Source organism: Podarcis gaigeae (genome assembly GCF_964106915.1).
Source record: "Podarcis gaigeae genome assembly, chromosome: 5".
Taxonomy (NCBI): Eukaryota; Metazoa; Chordata; class Lepidosauria; order Squamata; family Lacertidae; genus Podarcis; species Podarcis gaigeae.
The window spans coordinates 4,224,752-4,245,315 of record NC_139681.1 but is presented as its reverse complement, the minus strand read 5'-3'; the positions used below and the strand labels follow the sequence as shown (position 1 = coordinate 4,245,315).

General features: G+C 40.9%; 1 protein-coding gene across 1 annotated transcript; it reads left to right on the top strand.

Moving 5' to 3' along the window:
* SAMM50 (SAMM50 sorting and assembly machinery component) lies at nucleotides 1–19,216 on the top strand. The gene is made up of 15 exons (XM_083738832.1): nucleotides 1–172; nucleotides 2,704–2,814; nucleotides 3,551–3,652; nucleotides 4,411–4,498; nucleotides 6,156–6,262; nucleotides 7,388–7,518; nucleotides 9,773–9,860; nucleotides 10,598–10,726; nucleotides 12,954–13,025; nucleotides 13,272–13,358; nucleotides 14,505–14,575; nucleotides 14,961–15,028; nucleotides 16,012–16,158; nucleotides 16,731–16,872; nucleotides 19,030–19,216. The coding sequence occupies exons 1-15, from the start codon at nucleotides 152–154 to the stop codon at nucleotides 19,073–19,075; spliced, it is 1,410 nt and encodes a 469-aa protein (XP_083594958.1). The 5' UTR covers nucleotides 1–151; the 3' UTR covers nucleotides 19,076–19,216.
* The last annotated feature ends 1,348 nt before the right edge of the window (nucleotides 19,217–20,564 follow it).

The following is a 20,564-nucleotide window of genomic DNA, read 5'->3' as shown; positions in this document are numbered from 1 at the left end:
TTCTGCCGCCGACGCGCTTTCCTGTCATGGCCGCCGCCCCGCGCTGCAGCTTCTCCTCCTGAGGGACCGTCGCGGCGCTTCTTCCCTCGCCTGCCGCTCCCTCGCTGGCTCTCCCGCTCGCTCTGCCGCTCGGCGTCGCTGAGAGGCGGCCATGGGCACCGTCCACGCGCGGGTAAGGAGCGCCCGGCTCGCGGGCTTGGCGGGCGAGGGCGGCGACCTTGGGCGGGGGAGGGATCGGGGCCGCCAAGGTAGCGGAGACGCCCGCCGCCCCGCGCGCCCTCACATGCACGCGCGCACCGCTAAAACAACGCCCGGCGGCTCGGGACAGCGTTCCTCTGAGCATGTGAAGAATTCCTCCTCCTAGGATTATTGTCATTGGGTTTTTTATGGGCGTCACCTGAAAAGGATACTGTCTCTTCTGAGCTGCGTTCTTCTGAGCATGTGCAGAATGCCCGCCCCCCTTTTTTAGGGCTCTCCTTAAAAACAATACCGAACATTCCGAGCAGCGTTTTTCTGAGCATGTGCAGAGTGTGACCTTGAGAATGTGCAAAGGCATGAAGGCTGCTTTGGGTGCGCTGTGGAATCCGGTGCCTCCACTCCAGCCTGCCTTCCTTGGGTAGTGGTGGACTTTGCACATGCTCTGGTGCCTCAAGCCTTTGGAACAAGGAAGGAGGGGGGAGCGGAGGGCTTGCGGCCAGCAGACTTGGACTGGCTTGCGTGGAGCCTGGGAGGCTCCTGCTTCCCCTAAGGAGCCTTAATCGATAATTCTCCAAAGTGGTGCTGCCTGTGATGGCGTCTCTGGTGGGACTGCAGTGCTTTCCTTGGCAGCATAGTATTTACACACCTATTGTGAATGTAAAGTCTTCATGACACACCCACGTACATCTCACTGACTTGGAGGTGGCACTTACACTTTGCATCTTAAACATCAGGAGGATGTTTCTGGCAGCAAGAGCTGTTCCAACACCCTCAAAAGGTCTTGTTTTCCTTGGGGGTTTTTTGAAGCAAAGGTTGGATGACCCATCTGTCAGGGATGCTGTAGTTTTGATTCCTGTATTGCACAGGGTTGGATTAGAGGACCCTCGGGGTTCCTTCCAACTCTACAATTCTATGATTTCTAGTACCTGTGAGAATCCTATAGTAGCATAAGTATACAAATTAAGCAGAAAGTGAAATGCAAAAATGTAGACAGAGCAATAACAAAACAGCTACAAGTGAACAGGTCATTCGAGGTCTTAGAAAAATAGAACACATTGTTTATTAAAAAAATATGTTTTGTTATTTTATGCATAGAAACATGAAAAAACCCAAAAACTTAAAACATAAATAAATTTCTGACCATAACTTAAAATGTAAATAAAACTCAGTTCCAGAGACTATTAGACACAGCAGAACCCCCACAATTGCTCTATAACGTACAGTAGAAAGATGGCAAATGTTGCTATTCTTAATGTTGCTACAGGAAAAATAAACAGCTGTGTTCCACAAAGTAGCATAATTAGATGGCAGCATTACATCATTCATTTTCTTATTCATGTGCATTACAAAATGAAACCATTCTGATCTTAAACTATCCCTCTTTTTGGTCATCCTGGCCAATGTTGTTGCCAACTTTTCAACCAAAGCTCTTTTCCAAACATTTTTATATCAATATTGTTTCATAGTGTCTTCAAATTCCTTCAAAAAATTGGCAATCCCATCCCTGCATATTAGAGAATCAAAATGATACATTAACCCAAATGACAATTTGTATTTAATTTATTCCCCCACCACACACTGGATTACAAAATCCGAAGCTTCTCTGTTGCAGCATTAATAGTGTACCTTTATTTCAAAGCAGCTGTCTGAAAAGAATAGAGGTGGGTGAAGTTTTACAGGGCTATTCAAAGTATACATTTAAAGCTCACATTCAAAAGTATCTTAAGTATAGGGTGACAGTTTCCAGTGGTCTCATATTGAAATGAATTTAGGATTCTGGAAATCAAAGTTTTATGCAGCTTGTGTCAGCTGGTCAAAGAGGGACAACACAGCCAACACCATAGGTGTCTATAATGGAATGAGAGCCACATCCCAAACATAAATGACCAATGCAGGTTACGTCTAAAAATATATACCTGCTTAAAATCTTAAAATCATCTTTCTTTATTAAATAACCCTTCTGAATTCTGTGAGATACTCATTCTCTAAATAGCACTTATACTGACCAAGTGCATTGTAAAATAAAAAGCCAAACTGAAAAATGTAATACTGTGGAAGGCAATTAGAATCATAGCAATGTAAAGTTGGAAGATACCCCAAGGGTTATCTAGGAATATGCAGGAATATACAGCTGGCCTGGATGGGTTCGAACCCACAACCTTAGCATTATCAGCACTACATTCTCTCCAACTGAGCTGACTGACAGGCTTATCTTATGCAGTATACATTATGAGTGATATCCACTATTGAAACAACTGGATTTAAATAACGTAAGCCTGCCACTTTCAGTGAGTCTACTCTGTTTATGACTTAATTGGATACCATTCCGTTACCACTCTTTCATAATGAAACTGCATGGGAACTGGGAACACAACTGCACAAGACTGCATCCTTTTATGGTAAGGTGGATGGAATGGTAAGAGTCACTATAAATACTTGAGGACTTGAAATACTAAATCCAATTTAACTCAATTGATATATTTGGTGAATTTTTATCCTGTTCAGAGTTTGGAGCCTCTTCCAATGAGCGGACCTGATTTTGGTGCTATAGGGGAAGAAGCTGAACTGGTTGAAGTTGAGCCAGAAACCAAACAGGAAATACTGGAAAATAAAGATGTGAGTATTGGGATACCCCATTGTCTTTCTGTTTAACAGTGCACAGTCATTGTAACACAGTCATAATTTTAGTAGGAGCAGAATTCTTACCATTTAGCAATGAATAATTCTCAGGTATTAGTAAACAATTGTGTAAAGAAAATTCTTGGAGAATAGGTGATGTACCTGCAAACTAGAGGTGGGCAAATGTCCCCATCTTCAAAAGGGGGGAAAAAGAAGACCCAGATAACTACCGAATTGTAAGCTTGACATCAATACCAGGAAAGGTCCTAGAACAAAAAAATCAAGAATTGGTTTGTAAGCACTTAGAAAATGATGCTGTGGTTACTAAGACTCAGCATGGGTTTCTCAAAAATAAGTCATTCCAGACAAATCTCATTTCTTTTTTTGATGGAGTTACAAGCTTGGTGAATAAGGGGAATGCTGTGGACATAGTGTATCTTGATTTCAGTAGGGCTTTTGACAAAGTCCCCTATGATATTCTTGTGAGGAAGCTGGTAAAATGTGGGCTTCATCCACAAAATAATGTAAAAACCTGTTTAATAATGATGCTGTTTTTGCCACTTAAAATTCTTGACTTTGATTCATGATGAGACAATGTTCTGTGCTGTCTTGGAATTGTAATTCAATAATTCATTGGTTATGGCACCATTATGTTTTAGTTGAGTAGAAATTCTAGTTGTCCTTGGAATGTTTCCAGGGTTAACATTTTGATGAGAACCATCTTAATCTTTAGGTTGTGGTTCAACATGTGCACTTTGATGGACTTGGAAGGACTAAAGATGACATTATCATGTATGAAATTGGTGACGTATTCAAAGCTAAAGACCTCATTGATGTAAGTAGTGAAATTAGACTCACTTTCTGAAACCCTCAAAAGCTTGAAAATACTATGAAGTCTAAAAATGTCAGGATCCTTGTTTAATATTACTATTATGATATTGTTTAGGCAAACATGGCCCTACAGATGTTTAGGGACTACAACTCCTATGATCCCTAGCTAACAGGACCAGTGGTCAGGGATGATGGGAATTGTAGACCCAAAACATCTGGAGGGCTGAGTTTGCCTATGCCTGGTTTAAGTCACTTAGCACAGGGCATCTCTTGACAATTTACAATCTAGGTTAAGAAAAAGGTTAAAAATGACATTCAAAATATAACAACACCTCAGTACACAAAACACCAACACTAGACAGAAAAGCTTAGCAGCAGCTGACATAGGGCCTTGACGCAGCAGGTTTATAGGCTATACAAACTGACATGCCGAAACAATATTGCAAAACATGCTTTAACAGAAGCATAGGTATTCTTTATAAGCAGATATTCCAGTGTATAAATATGGTGCTAAACTGCAGTCTTGCTCTTGCAGACGTAAGCCTCATGAATTCCTGTTATTACTTTTTGAGTTTAGTTACTTATACATGTTGGGGTTGGATGCTAAACTGATTTATGTGAGGCCCACTCTGTGTCGTGGAATTCCCGTTTGTGTAATGAAAATGTACAGCAGTATGTGAGATAATGAATGTATGCATTTGGCAAATAACTGTTGAACATTTAGTCATTAAGGTGCAAAGCTAAACCTTAAATATTTTGAAGGTTATGAGGAAGTCCCATGAAGCTCGTGAAAAGCTCCTCCGTCTAGGAATTTTTAGACAGGTGGATGTTCTAATTGATACGTGTCAAGGTAATTATCAGTGTGTGTGATTTGTTTTTCCTTGAGTTTTAATATAGCTTTATAGTAGTTTAATATGTGTAATATTTAAATACTTTGAAGGAGGTTAAAATAAGTAACTCTTGCAGGAGAACCATTGAAATAAATGGGAGCTAAGTTACCTAAATCCGTTGATTCCAGTAGGTCTACTCTGAGTATAACTAAAATTGGCTATCCCTCCTTTGATAGGTCAGACTATTTTATACATGTGTCCTTCTCAATAGTTCTAGTGTAGCATAAATGAAAGGATTGCTTATTTTCAATATATAGATATCAGGCAGCAAAGTATCCATCAGGGTGACATGTTGTATTTGTTTTCATTGAGTTCTATAACTATTTGTGTAGTGCTAGCCTTGGCACTGAGCTTGCCCCCAATTAAAACATGGTGCTGGTTTGCTGCCATCTAGACCAGCCTTCCCCAGATTAGTGCCCTCCAGAGGGTTTGGACTGCAACTTCCATCAGCACCACCTACTATGACACATAATCAGGAATAATGGGAGTTGTAGTACAAAACCTTCCCAGGATAAATGGATAGTGAAGGTTGATACAGACTTTCCCTTATTAATCAGCTGAAATTGTGAGGGTAGAAGACCCAATACTAGAAAGAAGTACCAGGACTGGATCGGGATAGCTCGACCACAGTTGTCCATGCATTGGTAACCTCACAGTTGGATTACTCCAGTGCACTCTGTGTGGGGCTCCCCTTGGGGTTGGTCTGGAGGCTGCTGCTGCTGGAGAATGTGGCGGCTAGGTTGCGTTTGTGGGCAGACGACTGCCAGCATAGAACACCCTGCTTGTAGGATTTGCACTAGCTTCCAAGTCTGCTGCCAGGCTGAGTTCAGGGTTTTGATACTAACATGTAAGGCCCTATACAGCAGTATCAGGTTTTGTGGGCCTTTTGGTCTGTGGGGAAACTTCTGCAAGTTCCAAGATCTTAGAAGCCTTTTTTGCAGTAACTTGGAGCAGGGATTTTAGTGTAGCTGTCCCTGTTCTGTGGAATAGCATTCCTGTTCAGATATGACAGGCACCACTATTTGTACATTATGAAAACAATAAAAGATTCCCGCCCCCCCCCCGGCTTTCCCAGCTGGATGAATGGGTCCTTGCCATGAGTGTCTGTTCTGTATTGCTTTAGTTTTGTTTTAAATGTATCAGCTAGTTGTTGTTTTTTAAACCTTTGCTGCTGTTTTTTACTATTATACATCACCTTGGGATGATTGTGTAGAGAGTGATTAATTAGTTAATTATGATAATAAAAATAAAGGAAATGTTATAAGAGGCTAGAGGGAAGTATGGTAAGGCACACAGATCTCTGCTCCTGTCCTGATTTGTGAGGTTTGTGCTTAAATCTTCAATTCCACTGTTAAGTGCTCATAGTTTGAACCAAACAGCGTTTAGTATTATAGAAAGTCAAATGCATGGGATGAATCTATTTGGGGTACAGTATTAGCTTCTGTGAAGGCATTTTTCTGAGTGTATTAAACTGTGAGAACTTAATTTAGGTATTACATATGTTATTTAAAGTATTTTAAGAAGCTATTTAAGAAACACTGTATTTTAATAATTAGAAATGTCAAACTGGATTTAAAAAATTGTTTTCTTTACTAATACTTCTGTCTGTGTATTTAGGAGATGATGCCCTTCCAAATGGTTTAGATGTAACATTTGAAGTAACAGAACTGAGAAGATTAACTGGAAGTTATAATACTATGGTTGGCAATAATGAAGGGAGCATGGTATGACCTGCTTAACAACCTCCTGCAATCTAAGTTGTGGTGATATGATATATGCTAGTTTATCATAAGTGATTTAAATTAATTTTGGTAAAACAGATTTCCCTCTCCAGTCATAAATACATTTATTTGGAATGAGAGTTCCATTAAAATAAATGAGGTGTGTATGTGTTCATTTTTTTCTGTTTATTCTACAGTTGTCCTAGAAATCTCTGATCTCTTGACAGCTTTTATTGTGTAGAAATATGCTGAGACTGTAAATAATTGCAATATTTTATTCCAAGCTGAAAACACATTTTTTTAATTGAGTGCTTATTATAATATAATGTCATCTTGTTATGAGATTCAATGAAGGGAGGTTTCAGTTGAAATCAGAAGCTTGTAGTCAGGAGATTTACATGTTTTCAAAAACTGATGCTTCTGTAAATTTAGAACATGATTGACAGCTCTGTGTGAAAATTATAAAAAATGCTTTAGGGTTCCAATTTGAGAAACATGCAATGATTTATGTGTTTTCTCATCTTTCATACATTTGACAGCAATATGATCACTGGTACTTTACCTATGGTGTATAATATATTTATCTGGGGTTTTTTATGGAGAAGCTTGAGATAACGGTAAAAAGGGATATTTCAACTACTTGAAAACTGCAAAGTTTCCATGAAGGTTTGGGGAAATATGGGTTAGTAAGTCTAATATTAACTGGGTTTTAAAATTCACATAGTTTAAAATGTCACAAATAGCAATGGGCTGTAGTCACAGCATCTTCAAGGATGCTTGCAGAAGGTGAGTTCCTCCCCCCACACCTCCCCCCCCCCAGCCTCTCTCCATTGCAGCTTTGTGGGCTGTGCTTTCTGTGACAGTGGTCATATTTCTCTTCCCATGCCCCCAAATGACTTCTGGGACATTGAGGGGGACAGATAGACCAAGATGGCACCTGGAACCTGCTCAATGCCAGAGCCCAGGTGGGGTACCATAGTGATAAAAAACATTTAAAGGGGGGCGCAGAGCAGGTATCCTTTGCCGCTGGAAACATTTGTGTGCAGCAAAAAACTAATGAAAACAGTTAAGTGTGCAAGTGTCTTGGCAAAGTTGTAGATGCTTCAGTGTTTATTCTGACACTTGCAGGTACTTGGACTCAAACTCCCGAATATATTTGGACGTGCCGAGAAGGTGACATTTCAGTTCTCCTATGGCACAAAGGAAACTTCATATGGTCTCTCTTTCTTCAAACCACAGCCTGGCCACTTCGAAAGAAAGTAAGATACCTTCAGAATGTAGTAAGGTTTCAGTGTTATGTACATCTATTTAGAAAAACCCTAGACCCTTGAAAATGTATTGTAAGTGGTGTGCAGCAAAGGACAATAAAATCACCAGTATACACCCCATTTTTTGAAAGATGAGCTACTTAAGGTAGTGACCCCAATACACAGTACGTTCACTCTCATTTGCAGTTGGTCACACTGAGAGTAGTTGGTAACAGCTTTCACTGCTATGACCGTTAGCAAATATTTTAAGGCACGTGTTAACAGATTGGGCCATACCCAGTGCTTCAGCTCTGCTTATACAGTGGACTTAGTGTGAACAACAGAGCTTAGTCTCCTGTCTGCTCCACCCACTCACCCCTGTGTACCCTCACTCTGAAGGCTTGGGGGATCTGGAACAAATGTTGGGGTATGTGTGTTGTGGCTGGAGAGGAAACAGAAGTTCCACATTGGATACAACCCGATGTCTTGCACTTTTAGAATCTATGCTTCCTTAGTTCCAACAAAAGAGTTCTTAAGGCAGTTTACATGGTAGAATTTACTCCTAAGTTTTCATTCTCTCCTATGCTTTTCCTTGAATGGGACATTTCTTGACTGCTGTAGGTCTTACCAGGCAGATGGGCATCAGATGTTGCTGGTTCTCTGGCCTCCCAGCTGCCATTGCTGTTGAAGTCATGTATAAAGTCCTTCTTCTCCCTTCTATCTTGCCAGGCTTTCAGCAGCCGGGAAAACTCCCCTCTGGTGATGTGTTCCTGAGCACCAGGCCTCAGTAGAACATGTTAATGCCCAAATTGGGTATGGCTTTTTGGAGTTATTCCCATGGATAGAAAGTCGGTTTCACAACTTTATTATTATCATTATTAAAAATACTGTATCTAGCTTTAGCCCAGGAGATTTTTTTGAGCAAACATTTTGGGTGACACATTCAACTATATTTTTTACATGTATACATACAGGGCTGTGATTCCTCACACCATGTGTGCAAAGTATTACATTGGAACTAATTCTGCATTAATCAGGTTATATTTCTATGTATTTCCAACACTGGTGAACTTTGGGGAAAGTGAGCAAGATATCTTGCTGTTTAGCTTCTATCTCTTGTTTCAGCTAATTCTAAGACAAATACAGTATCATTCTGTTTTGACATGTTTGCAAGTAAATCTAGTCTGCGCTAACAGCTGTATGTCTGTCCACTCACACAAAGATAATGAAAGGCAGCTCAGTTTGTTTCATCCCTCCCATATGTTCTTAAGCTTTCAACAGTTTTTGTCAAATCCAAAACAGTAAAATTTCATGATAAAATGGTAAATTGCCTTTTCTCATCAAATAGTTCTGTTCAGAAAGTTAATGTAGATGTCTCGGCTTCCAGCACTTTAAGAGACCGCTGCTGTGGAGTGTCAGTGTGGTGTAGTGGTTAAGAGCGGTGGACTTGTAATCTGGGGAACCGGGTTCGCATCTCCACTCCTCCACCTGCAGCTGCTGGGTGACCTTGGGCCAGTCACACTTCTCTGAAGTCTCTCGGCCCCACTCACCTCACAGAGTGTTTGTTGTGGGGGAGGAAGGGAAAGGAGAATGTTAGCCGCTTTGAGACTCCTTAAAGGGAGTGAAAGGCGGGATATCAAATCCAAACTCTTCTTCCTCTTCTTAAGCTTGTGCAGCTCCTTGTACAACTATCTGCATTTCACTGTTAACACTGAAAGTAAATTAAGTTGATTAATGATGACATATGAGAATTATCTTCCATTTTCTGTAACCAACTTATTAATTGGTTTTTAAGCTATTAAAGGATTTTGTACAGTACTATTGTAAGCAATTCTTCTGTGGTTTAGCTATTTAGATCTAACTTAAGGGCTCCAGTTCTAGCTTGAAGGCATAGCTGGCGCTAGGCTCCTGTCCTGCTAGTGGCGAACCACCATTCTATCTCTGCCTTCCTGGCTCATTTAGTAAGAGACAGAGAGTGTCTGTGAGGCATATGGTGAATTAGGATTGTTGACCATACAGCACAGAAGGTTAGTTTGGAGGTCCAGGAACTTGAACCACGAGTGCAATCTTAACATCTTTCCTTTAAGGATTTTACAATGACAAATGTGGCAGAGCCATACAGCTTTGACCTGCTTGCCAAGTAAAGAGTTCTTTTTATGTGCTATAGGTAAAGTTAAGCAGTGCCATAGGTGTGATCTTATGAAACACTTGTTCTTCAGCTCCTTTCTTTGTTGTAGTAATCCAAATCTCAATGTTATGTTTCTAGCTTTTCTCTCAATCTGTATAAAGTAACCGGGCAATTTCCTTGGAGTTCTCTTCGTGAAACTGATAGAGGAATATCAACAGAATTCAATGTAGGTAAAATAGCACTACTTGTTTATGGTTGGCTGGGGAACGAGAAATCCACAAATTTGGTTACCTGCAGTGACAGTGCCTCTCTGTCTGGCAGCTGCCCCTCACTCAAACCAAGTTTTCTCAAGTTTTTTGAAGATTGCAGAGAACTCAGGAGGAGGAAATATTTGTGCTGGGCATGATAGACTTAACCTTTCCTTTTCCTCTCATCTTCTTGCTTCATCTTCTGCATTGCTAAAATTGAGGTGGGGGAGCAGAAGGCAATGGAGGCAGCATTTTAAAAATGAAGCAGATGCAGCAACTGAAAATTTTCCTGCTCTGTTGTTGCTCCAGTGCTGCCTCCTGGAACTGGCAAATTCTTGCATGGATTTCAACACCCCAGCATCTCCTTTCTGTGAGAATTCACTGAGTTACCTCATGTCTGCTGCTTGCCTCGGCTCCGGTCCAGCTGAGAGCCTAGCAACTCTCTTCAAAGGAGCTAGCAGCCCAGCACCTTCCTCACAAAAAGCCAGCTCACCTGGCTAGCACCTGTCCTCAAGAGAGAAGCCAGGTGAACCTGGGAGGAGACTGTCAAAGCAAAGTACCTTAGCAGCAGCTCCTATAGTCTGAGTTGGCTCTTCTAAGACTGGCTGCATTACCAGTAAACCCAGTGCTCCTGCTCATAAAGAAATATGTGAAAGATGCTGGAAATCTGTAAATGTTTTCTCATTCATAATTAAAGAAATTGTTTCTTTTACAGTTTCCCATATGGAAGACCAACCACACACTAAAATGGGAGGGTGTCTGGAGGGAGCTTGGCTGTCTTGCAAGAACAGCATCATTTTCTGTCCGAGAAGAAAGTGGACATTCACTCAAGTCATCTGTGTCTGTAGGTTTTTGCTATTTGGAATATGAATTTTTTAAGTACGACCAAATGCTGATGAATAGTACCACATTAATTAAGCCAAATGCAATAGTGCTGAAATAATGGTTCCTTATGACACCTGTTGTCCATTCTTGCCCAAGAGCAATAGAGATTCGAGTCTATACGGATATGAGGAAAGCTGATTTTTGTGCTGAATTATATATATATATATATATATATATATATATATATATATATGCAGGTTTTGGTGTCCTCGGGTGTCTTCCCGTGTAAAAGTTGGGGTGTCTAGGCGACGTTTCGACGAGGTCTCACTCGTCATCTTCAGGCTGGTGCTTTCGGCTTCTTGTTACTGGAACAGAGCGGGATCTCAATGTTTGAGTTCCTATAAATACTGTAGAGGGGGTGTGGTGTCTAGCCTCCAATGTTCTGGGCAGAGAGGAAGTTCCCAGGCTAGTGTGCCTTTTCTTCTTTTGTTCCTTAATTACTTGAGAGATACCTTGAGTGATTTCTTGAGTGATATCCTGAGTACCACTCAAGAAATCACTCAAGGTATCTCTCAAGTAATTAAGGAACAAAAGAAGAAAAGGCACACTAGCCTGGGAACTTCCTCTCTGCCCAGAACATTGGAGGCTAGACACCACACCCCCTCTACAGTATTTATAGGAACTCAAACATTGAGATCCCGCTCTGTTCCAGTAACAAGAAGCCGAAAGCACCAGCCTGAAGATGACGAGTGAGACCTCGTCGAAACGTCGCCTAGACACCCCAACTTTTACACGGGAAGACACCCGAGGACACCAAAACCTGCATTCCTGTACCCGTGAAAATCTACGAAAGCATATATATATATATATATATATATATATATATATATATCAGATTACAGCATCTTTATCCTTTTATTCATTTATATATACTTTTATATTCATATTTATCTACTTATATTATTGTTATAAGGTTTCACAACATACCTAATATTTTCAGTTCATTGTAAGGGTACATTTCCTAACATGAAGAGAGACACAACTTTCTTAATAGCAGTTGGTTTTTCACATGCAAAGGGAACCTGGCTTTGCTGTATGTCTTGCATAGTTAATAGCTGAAGTGGCAATTGTATATTTATTCACAATAAGAGCTGTAAGGTTCAATTGATCTATCAGAATGTTTACTTGGCTAAAAATATGCCATTGCTAATAAAAAAAAAATTATAATTTTTTTTTATTTAACATCTTGGAGGTCCCAGGCCACAGAGAGGTTAGACTGGCCTCAACTAGAGTCAGGACTTTTTCGACTGTGGCTCCGATCTGGTGGAACGCTCTGTCACAAGAGACTAGGGCCCTGCGGGACCTGACATCTTTCCGCAGGGCCTGCAAGACGGAGCTGTTCCACCAGGCCTTTGGCCAGGGCACAGCCTGACTCCCTCCTTTGGCAATCTTCACAGGGCTCTGGCCCAATGGTTGCCAGTGGTTTAATTTGAATTAATTTTATAAGGAATGATTTTAGAGTGTTGTGTTGTACTGTTGTACTGTTTTATTGTTGTTAGCCGCACTGAGCCCAGCTTCGGCTGGGGAGGGCGGGATATTAATAAATTATTATTATTATTATTATTATTATTATTATTATTATTATTATTATTTAGTCAGGGGAGCATCATTTTAAGGGAGGTATCCCCCCCATTCTCTCACATGGGAGGGGACTGAATATTGTAAGAGTTGCCTTTTCTTCCACATATCAGTAAGTACGCCTCTCTCTCTTCACTTGCTGAGACAGAGCTAACGTTGCAGTGGCTGGTAGTATCGCTGTGATCCAGCAAACTGCAGATGGAGAACAAATATCTCCTTTGCAGTTTCACATGTGTATTCATACTCAGTTGCCTGTGCACAGTTGGATAACTGGCAGTTGTCACAAGGAATGCAGCCACTCAGTGTAACGAATTGGATCTTGGCCACAGTTTCCACATAATGTGGTAGCTTCATGTTGAAATGCTCAGTGTACGCTTGGTCTACAAAACTACTCAGTAAAATTCAGAATTAAGGATGAACCTTTTATTGCTAGATAATTTTGATTATGCAGTATCACGTTAAGAGTTTAGTAGAATGTTTGCCCAAAAGAGGAGTGATGAATAATTTTTTCCTCTATCTCCAATAAGATTCTATGCAATTCAGGAAAAAAGAATGTCATAGTTGACTGTTCCTACATTATAACATTTCATATGTGTGTTTGTTTATAGCACGCAATGGTAATTGATTCTCGTAACTCTTCAATCTTGCCGAGACGAGGTGCTTTGCTGAAAATAAACCAGGTATTATCAGGTTCTGGAAAATAGCTGTGGGTGGGTGTTTTATATTTGCAATATGTATGCAAAATATGGCACTATTAGTTGAAGTCCTGTACACTTTGGCTCCCTGCATGATTGAACTAGCCTTCAAATCAGTATTTTGTTTCATATATAGTACAGTATAGTATAATAAAACAACAAGTGATTCGTGTGGAAATGTGTTTTTGTATTTATATTTCTGTCTTCAAAAGAGTCTGTTTGGTATTTTAGGAGTTGGCTGGCTATACTGGTGGTGATGTGAGTTTTCTGAAAGAGGACTTTGAACTTCAGTTTAATAAGAAGCTCTTGTGGGATTCAGTAAGTACTTGGTGCTATTGGGAGTAAACGATTCATATCATAGTACCTTTTAAAAAAACCCCAAATGAAATAATGTATCTTTTTAAAGTTACAAATTGTTTTAAGTACAGCATTTAGCAGTTCAATTTGGAATCAGTTCAGCTTGCATGTTAGAATATAGAAAATGTGTGCATTTTCCTAACAGGGAAAATGCAGGTGTGATAATTGTCATGTAAGTTTTGAAACTTGAGGGAGTTCCAGAAGCAGTTAGTGTTGTGGTGGGGAGGTTTCTTGTTCTACGAAGCCAGTTTGAATGTGTGTGTGTGTGTGTGTGTGTGTGTGTGAGAGAGAGAGAGAGAGAGAGAGAGAGAGAGAGAGAGAGAATGGCATAACCCTTTGCTCAACATTAGGCAACTCTTGGCTCCTGACCATAATTTGCAGTGTATAGGTACAATCTAGAGAAATCCATCTATTTGTGCCCTTTTGATTTTTTAAAAGTGCAATATAGAGAACTCTACCCTTTCTTTTAAAAGGCTCCACAATATGAAAGTGGCTTAGGGGTTGGAGCTGCATTATGTGGAGCCACACTGTCATTTATACCGCCCCAGACAGCCTTTTAATTTGTTGTGAATGTATTGAAAACTTAGTTCCCACTGGAAATGCTAAGATGAAAAAGGGGCAACATAACAAAAACTATTATTCTGGAAGGAACTGATGTTGCCTCAGAAAGTACATATTTTTATTTTTTACAAATTCAATAAATGTGAGCCATTTTACTCCTAAAATTCCCCCCTTTTCTTTTCCATCCTGCAGTTGAACCAACTGTGGGTTTATTTCCAAACTTTTTGCTAGCTATTTTTTCACTGTAAGTGGTAAATTGTTCTTCCATGTTGGGGCTGCTAACATGCAGGCAGCGACTATTAAGTTCCATACAGGTTCTTTGTTTTATTTAGTCATCTAAATAACACAACAGAATTGCTAAAGGGTCCAAAGTTACAACATAATGGGTTATTAGTGTGATTAATCTAGTTACTACTAGGGGTTCATTAATAATGAACAAGACCACAAACATGCCTCATACCTGCATTCGAGGATCCACATCTCCAACATTTATCTGTACACCTATCATATATTTTACTCAATCTATGATTGCCTGTCTCTTTAAAGGTTTTATCAACTTCTCTTTGGGGTGGAATGTTGGTTCCTATTGGAGACAAACCATCAAGTATTGCTGATAGGTAAGTAATTCCACTTGCTTTCCTTTGAGTTTGCCTATTGTCTGTCTGGCATATGATATAAATTGAAATGATGCATCTCTTGCATCAAGAAATTTATTTTAAGCATTGATTTTAATGGTACTCATTTGCATGGCTTCCAAACCAAGCTACTTGGCAGTTTGCTTTAATGGCAGCATTTCCTGCATCTCAGAAAAGTTTAGCAAAGGATGGCCAAACTAGGTGTGACAGTGGCACCTCTGTATGCTTAGACAGGGATATGCCCTGATCATATTGAAAGGGTGGATCTGGAGGTTAGGAGGTGGTTAAGTACAGTTCCTTCTGCCTGCTGTAACACACCTTGTCGCCTGCCACTTCACATGTAGTAATGGTTCTCTTTTCCTTGTAGATTTTATCTTGGCGGACCAACAAGTGTGCGTGGATTCAGTATGTACAGCATTGGACCACAGAGTGAAGGTTTGAGACATTTTTAGTAGGCTGCATCATTGTCAATAATTTTACTAGGACCCAGAAAATGGGCTGAGAATACTTGATGATGATGATGATGATAGGTGGTTGGTCTACCTGATTAGACGGTTTGAGCATATTACACCAATCCTGGCCTGACTGCACTGGCTGCCAGTTAGTTTCCAGGCCCAATTCAGAGTGCTGGTTTTGACCTATGAAACCTTAAGCAGCTCAGGACCGCAATACTTCCAGGGCTGCCTCTCTCCACTTGGACCCTGTAATCATTACCTGAGGCCCTTCTTCATGTGCCTCCTCTGTGAGAGGTCTGGAGGGTAGCAACCTGAGAAGGGGCCTTTTCTGTGGTGGCTCCCCATTTGTGGAATGCTCTCCCTAAGGAGGATCACCTGTCACCTTCATTTCATGTCTTTAGGTGCCAGGCAAAAACATTCCTCTTCAACCAGACCTTGGGCTGTTTAATATTCTATGGCAGAGGTTCCCAAACTTATCAGACCTACCACCCCCTTTTCAGAAAAAAGTTACTCAGTCTCCCCTGGAAATCTACCTTCTTTAAGTGAACAAACAGAAAGATGCATTGACAAAATTGCGTTCTTTATGTATCTGTATTTCTGCCTACGTCCTACAACGTAGTAAAGAAAGGTGTTGTTGTAATTAGGCAGGCAAGCTTCCCAGGCCTGGGTGAAGCCAAAAAGGGGTCACCCAAGCCCTGGAAACCCCTACGCCTCCAGCTTGAACCCCAGATACAGGGAAGGTGTTGTAGCCGTCCCACAATATTGTTCTGAAAGTTGTTCTGTGATCCATTGCCAGCAGGTGGGACCATCAATAAAGTTTTACAGTGTGTAGTGCTTCTATGGACAATTATGGCAAAAAAGTAGATTTAGCCTGAAGTGACGGAGGATACCTCTTTCTTATACTGAATAGTGTTCTTGGGATTGCTGATGGAGCAAATATTTTGTGCTGTGTTACTCTTCTAGGGGATTACCTGGGAGGTGAAGCTTACTGGGCTGGAGGTCTGCATTTGTACACTCCTCTTCCTTTTCGGCCTGGCCGGGGAGGATTTGGAGATCTATTCAGAACACACTTCTTTCTCAATGCTGGCAACCTCTGCAATCTTAATTATGGTAAGAAGCAAATACATTGGAGCCCCCCCCCCTTTTAAGGCATTTTAACTGTTTCTGCAAAAATTACATTTTTTAAATTGAGTGTTTTAAAATAGTTTACTGCCTTGTACCTGGAACAGAAGGGACGCGGGTGGCGCTGTGGGTAAAACCTCAGTGCCTAGGACTTGCCGATCGCATGGTCGGCGGTTCGAATCCCCGCGGCGGGGTGAGCTCCCATCGTTCGGTCCCAGCTCCTGCCCACCTAGCAGTTCAAAAGCACCCTTAAGTGCAAGTAGATAAATAGGTACCGCTTTATAGCGGGAAGGTAAACGGCGTTTCCGTGTGCTGCGCTGGTGCCGGCTCGCCAGAGCAGCTTCGTCACGCTGGCCACGTGACCCGGAAGTGTCTGCGGACAGCGCTGGCTCCCGGCCTCTAGAGTGAGATGAGCGCACAACCCTAGAGTCTGTCAAGACTGGCCTGTACGGGCAGGGGTACCTTTACCTTTACCTTTTACCTGGAACAGAACTTGGGCTACTGGCCATGAAAACATTTGGTTATTGTCTCATTCTCATTGGCTTCCTTTCCACTCCCAGGTGAAGGTCCTAAGGCTCATCTTCGTAAACTAGCAGAGTGCATCCGATGGTCTTATGGTGCTGGAATAGTTCTCAGGCTTGGAAACATTGCTCGATTAGAACTCAATTATTGTATCCCAATGGGAGTACAAAGTGGGGACAGGTATGTTCGGTTGTTCTAAATTGCCTTTCCACCTAATATGTTAAAAAAATATAAATAAGGTATTTTACAGCTTCAAAACTGTAAAATCCACTATATGCTCCTCTTTAATCGCATACCAACATAAAAGAGCTGATAGCATATCCTCTGTTCAGGGCCCAGTGACTTGCAAAGCTATAAGATGAAAAAAATACTAGAGAGCTAACCCCCCCCCCCAGTGATTCTCTTTTCTCCCCCTCCCTGCCAAGTCATCTAAAACTAGACAGATTTGTTGCTTAATTGCTTCCCTGGAGAAAATGTCACAGGGAAAGCCTTTCTCCTTAAACTTTCTGCAGAACCAGGATTCAGAGCATGACTTCCTCTACCTATCATAAAGAGGGTACACTGGCTGATATAGGGAAAACAGTAATGCAAGGCTTTATAGGTGCATTAGAAACAGCACTTTGAGTCACACTCATACTCATACTAACATCCAGCACAGCTGAGCAACTGTTGGTTTGGTCTTCTTTCTGCATCATCTGTCAACCTAGTTGTATGCTAATGATGATAGGGACAGTCTCATGGAACACACTAGAGTAATTTAATTTTCAAGAGAACCAAGACATGTTCCTTGTTCTCTGAGAAGGGGTGCAGTTAATATATGAGATGTACACCCGTGTGCAAATTACAGTAATTGAAACAAACAATGTAGTTTATTGTACAAAACTCACATATACATGTACAAAACTCACATATACGTACATTAGTAATGGATATGACCTCCACTATTTTTAAGCAGCATTTGAACAAGGTTTGCCATGGAGTCTACTAGTTTTGAACAGTCACTGTTGATTTTCGGATCCCTGTACCAGACTTGAATCAGTGCCTGAATGAGCTTCTCCATAGTCGTACAGTCTACAGCACGGAGGCGACTTTTGCCTATAGCCCACAAATTCTCAATGGGATTTACGTCCGGGGAATTCCCTGACTAATCAACGACCTGTATTTCCTGCTTTGTCATGAATTTCTTCACCACTTTCGATGTGTGATAGGGGGCTAGGTTGTGCTGCAATATCCCAGTACTGTCAGGATACCTCTTTTCCAGCTCTGGAATAACTTTTTCGTAGAACCTCAATATCAGGCATAGGCAACCTCGGCCCTCCAGATGTTTTGGGACTACAATTCCCATAATCCCTGACCACTGGTCCTGTTAGCTAAGGACCATGGGAGTTGTAGTCCCAAAACATCTGGAAGGCCGAGCTTGCCTATGCCTGCTCAACATATTGTGGTGAGCGCATCATTCCTTCTATTTGCTGCAGGCTTCCAACAGCATAATGATCCACTGACTTTTCGTGTTTGTTTTGAGTACAGTGGTACCTCAGGTTATATATGCTTCAGGTTACATACGCTTCAGGTTACAGACTCCGCTAACCCAGAAATAGTACCTCAGGTTAAGAACTTAGTTTCAGGATGAGAACAGAAATTGTGCGGTGGCGGCACGGCAGTAATGGGAGGCCCCATTAGGTAAAGTGGTGCTTCAGGTTAAGAACAGTTTCAGGTTAAGAACGGACCTCCGGAATGAATTAAGTACGTAACCAGAGGTACCACTGTACAGGATTACGAGTAAAATAGAAAACATTCTTTGTTTCAATTATTTTGCACAAGGGTGTAACTGATAAAAAGCTCTCTTGGCCATTGCTGCCACCTGGGAATCCAGGAGAATTTCTAGACTGCAAATTTCTTCTCAGAAAATGCATTTTTATAAAGGATGCACAGTTTCATTGGCTTCAGCTTCCAAGTTGAAGCACAGTTTCAGAAACAGAACCACCAATGTGAATTTAGGTGAAAACAAAAAAAAATGCAATCTGGTCTCATCAGCATATTTTAATAGGGTCCTATTTAATTGTCAAGCTTAATGGAGAAGAAAACTTCAGCATGCTCATATGCATGTTTGTTCAGAAGCAAATTACACTGTTTTAAGTGGGGTTTACTCCCAGGTAAGTGCACATAGGATCACAGCTGAAATCTATAATCTTTAATTAGTGACATAAAGCCAAGTAGTGAGACAAATATTCTGCTTAAAGGTCAGCAAAATGTAAAGCATTATCTCAAGCTAAAATTGCATTTAAAATGCTTATCACAGTACATTGCATATCATACTAATTATTTTTGTTTTTCCAGAATATGTGACGGAGTTCAGTTTGGAGCTGGAATAAGATTCTTGTAATGTCACAGTCGTTTCATAATATCACTGGGCCAAAACGAGCTCCTGAGTTCAAGAGTGGCACAAAGATGTCCCAGAGGATTTTACCGAAACATAATTATGTATGAAGGGTTTACTTCAATAAAGAAACTTGCTTTAAAAAGTTGCTTTATGGTGTGATTTCTTCAAACACTTAATTTTTTTAAAAAATCAGGACTTGGAAAACAGCAACCTGTAACTCAGTTTGAGGTCTCACTTTTGCTAAGGGAGACACAAATAAAACTTGCATTTGGTATAGCTGAAGGTGTTATCAGGGCAGGCCAGTTAACTCGTCCTTTGAGAAGAATGAGTGGAGGAGCCACATCTCTGCTGTGCATAATATTGTATTACTGTACTTGGGTTTGCATCTGTGATCCTACCTGGAAACAAAGCTCCATGGAAACATTGAATATGTTGATATGTTTAGATTAAAGGAGTAAAGCGGAAAGAACAACATTATCTAGGAATGTTATAAAGAGAGAAAAATCCAGAATCTAAAGTGTGCAATGATTATATCGAAAAAATAAGGAAGTTGTGGTGTGGTGGAGGGAGGTCGAGGGGTGTGGTGGTGGAAAGCGATTGTGGGCAGGAAGGATTTATGTTTGTGTAAATAATAGTGCATTTCTGTGTGCTTTTGTTTGGGTAGCATGTACCTTTCTTTTGCTCCTTTTTGTATTAAAAACCCCTCAAAAATTAAAAGAAAAAGAAAGTGAGGGTTAGGGTTGGCTCACACATGCATTTCATATCACTTGATGCCACACAGTTGAATGGACTCTTATCAAAAAGCACGGTGTTTGAGGCAGCATGAAAAGTTCTGCCCATGGCTATTTTTTTTTTTACTGCTATTCACAAATGTGAAGAAAATGCTGGAGGCTGTTTTTAGATACAAGTTAAACATGTTTAGGGTTTCAGTTACAGATAGGTAGCCGTGTTGGTCTGCCATAGTCAAAACAAAAAAAATTCCTTCCAGTAGCACCTTAAAGACCAACTAAGTCAGTTCTTGGTATGAGCTTTCGTGTGCATGCACACTTCTTCAGATACACTGAAACAGAAGTTTCCAGACCCTTCTATATAGTGAGAAGGTGGGGAGGGGTATTACTCAGAAGGGTGGTGGGAATGGGTGATTGGCAGATAGCTGTGATGAGCCTGTTGACGACTCTTAACTACTGCAATAGGTCTTACAGGGAGAAGCAAGGGGTGAAAAGGTGAAAAATGGCTTTGTCATGTATAATGAGATAAGAATCCAAGGTCTTTGTTCAGGCCAGGTTTCTCCATGGTTTTAAGTTTGGTGATAAGTTGTAATTCAGCAACTTCTCTTTCCAGTCTATGTTTAGGGTTTGGTATCCATATTGAAAGGGCTTGCTTTGCAGATGTGTGAGCAAAGACGGTTTTTCAGGGCGTATCAAAACATTTCTCGAGGGAAAGGAAACTGTTTAGATGACTAACAGAGCTTCTTCCTGCTCTGCTATTTTAG

Excerpts from the sequence above, each read along its gene's own strand:
- SAMM50 (XM_083738832.1), top strand. The coding sequence starts at position 152 with ATGGGCACCGTCCACGCGCGG. Across the intron at positions 13,359-14,504 it reads AGAAGCTCTTGTGGGATTCA|GTTTTATCAACTTCTCTTTG; the intron begins GTAAGTACTTGG and ends GTCTCTTTAAAG. Across the intron at positions 16,873-19,029 it reads GGAGTACAAAGTGGGGACAG|AATATGTGACGGAGTTCAGT; the intron begins GTATGTTCGGTT and ends TTGTTTTTCCAG.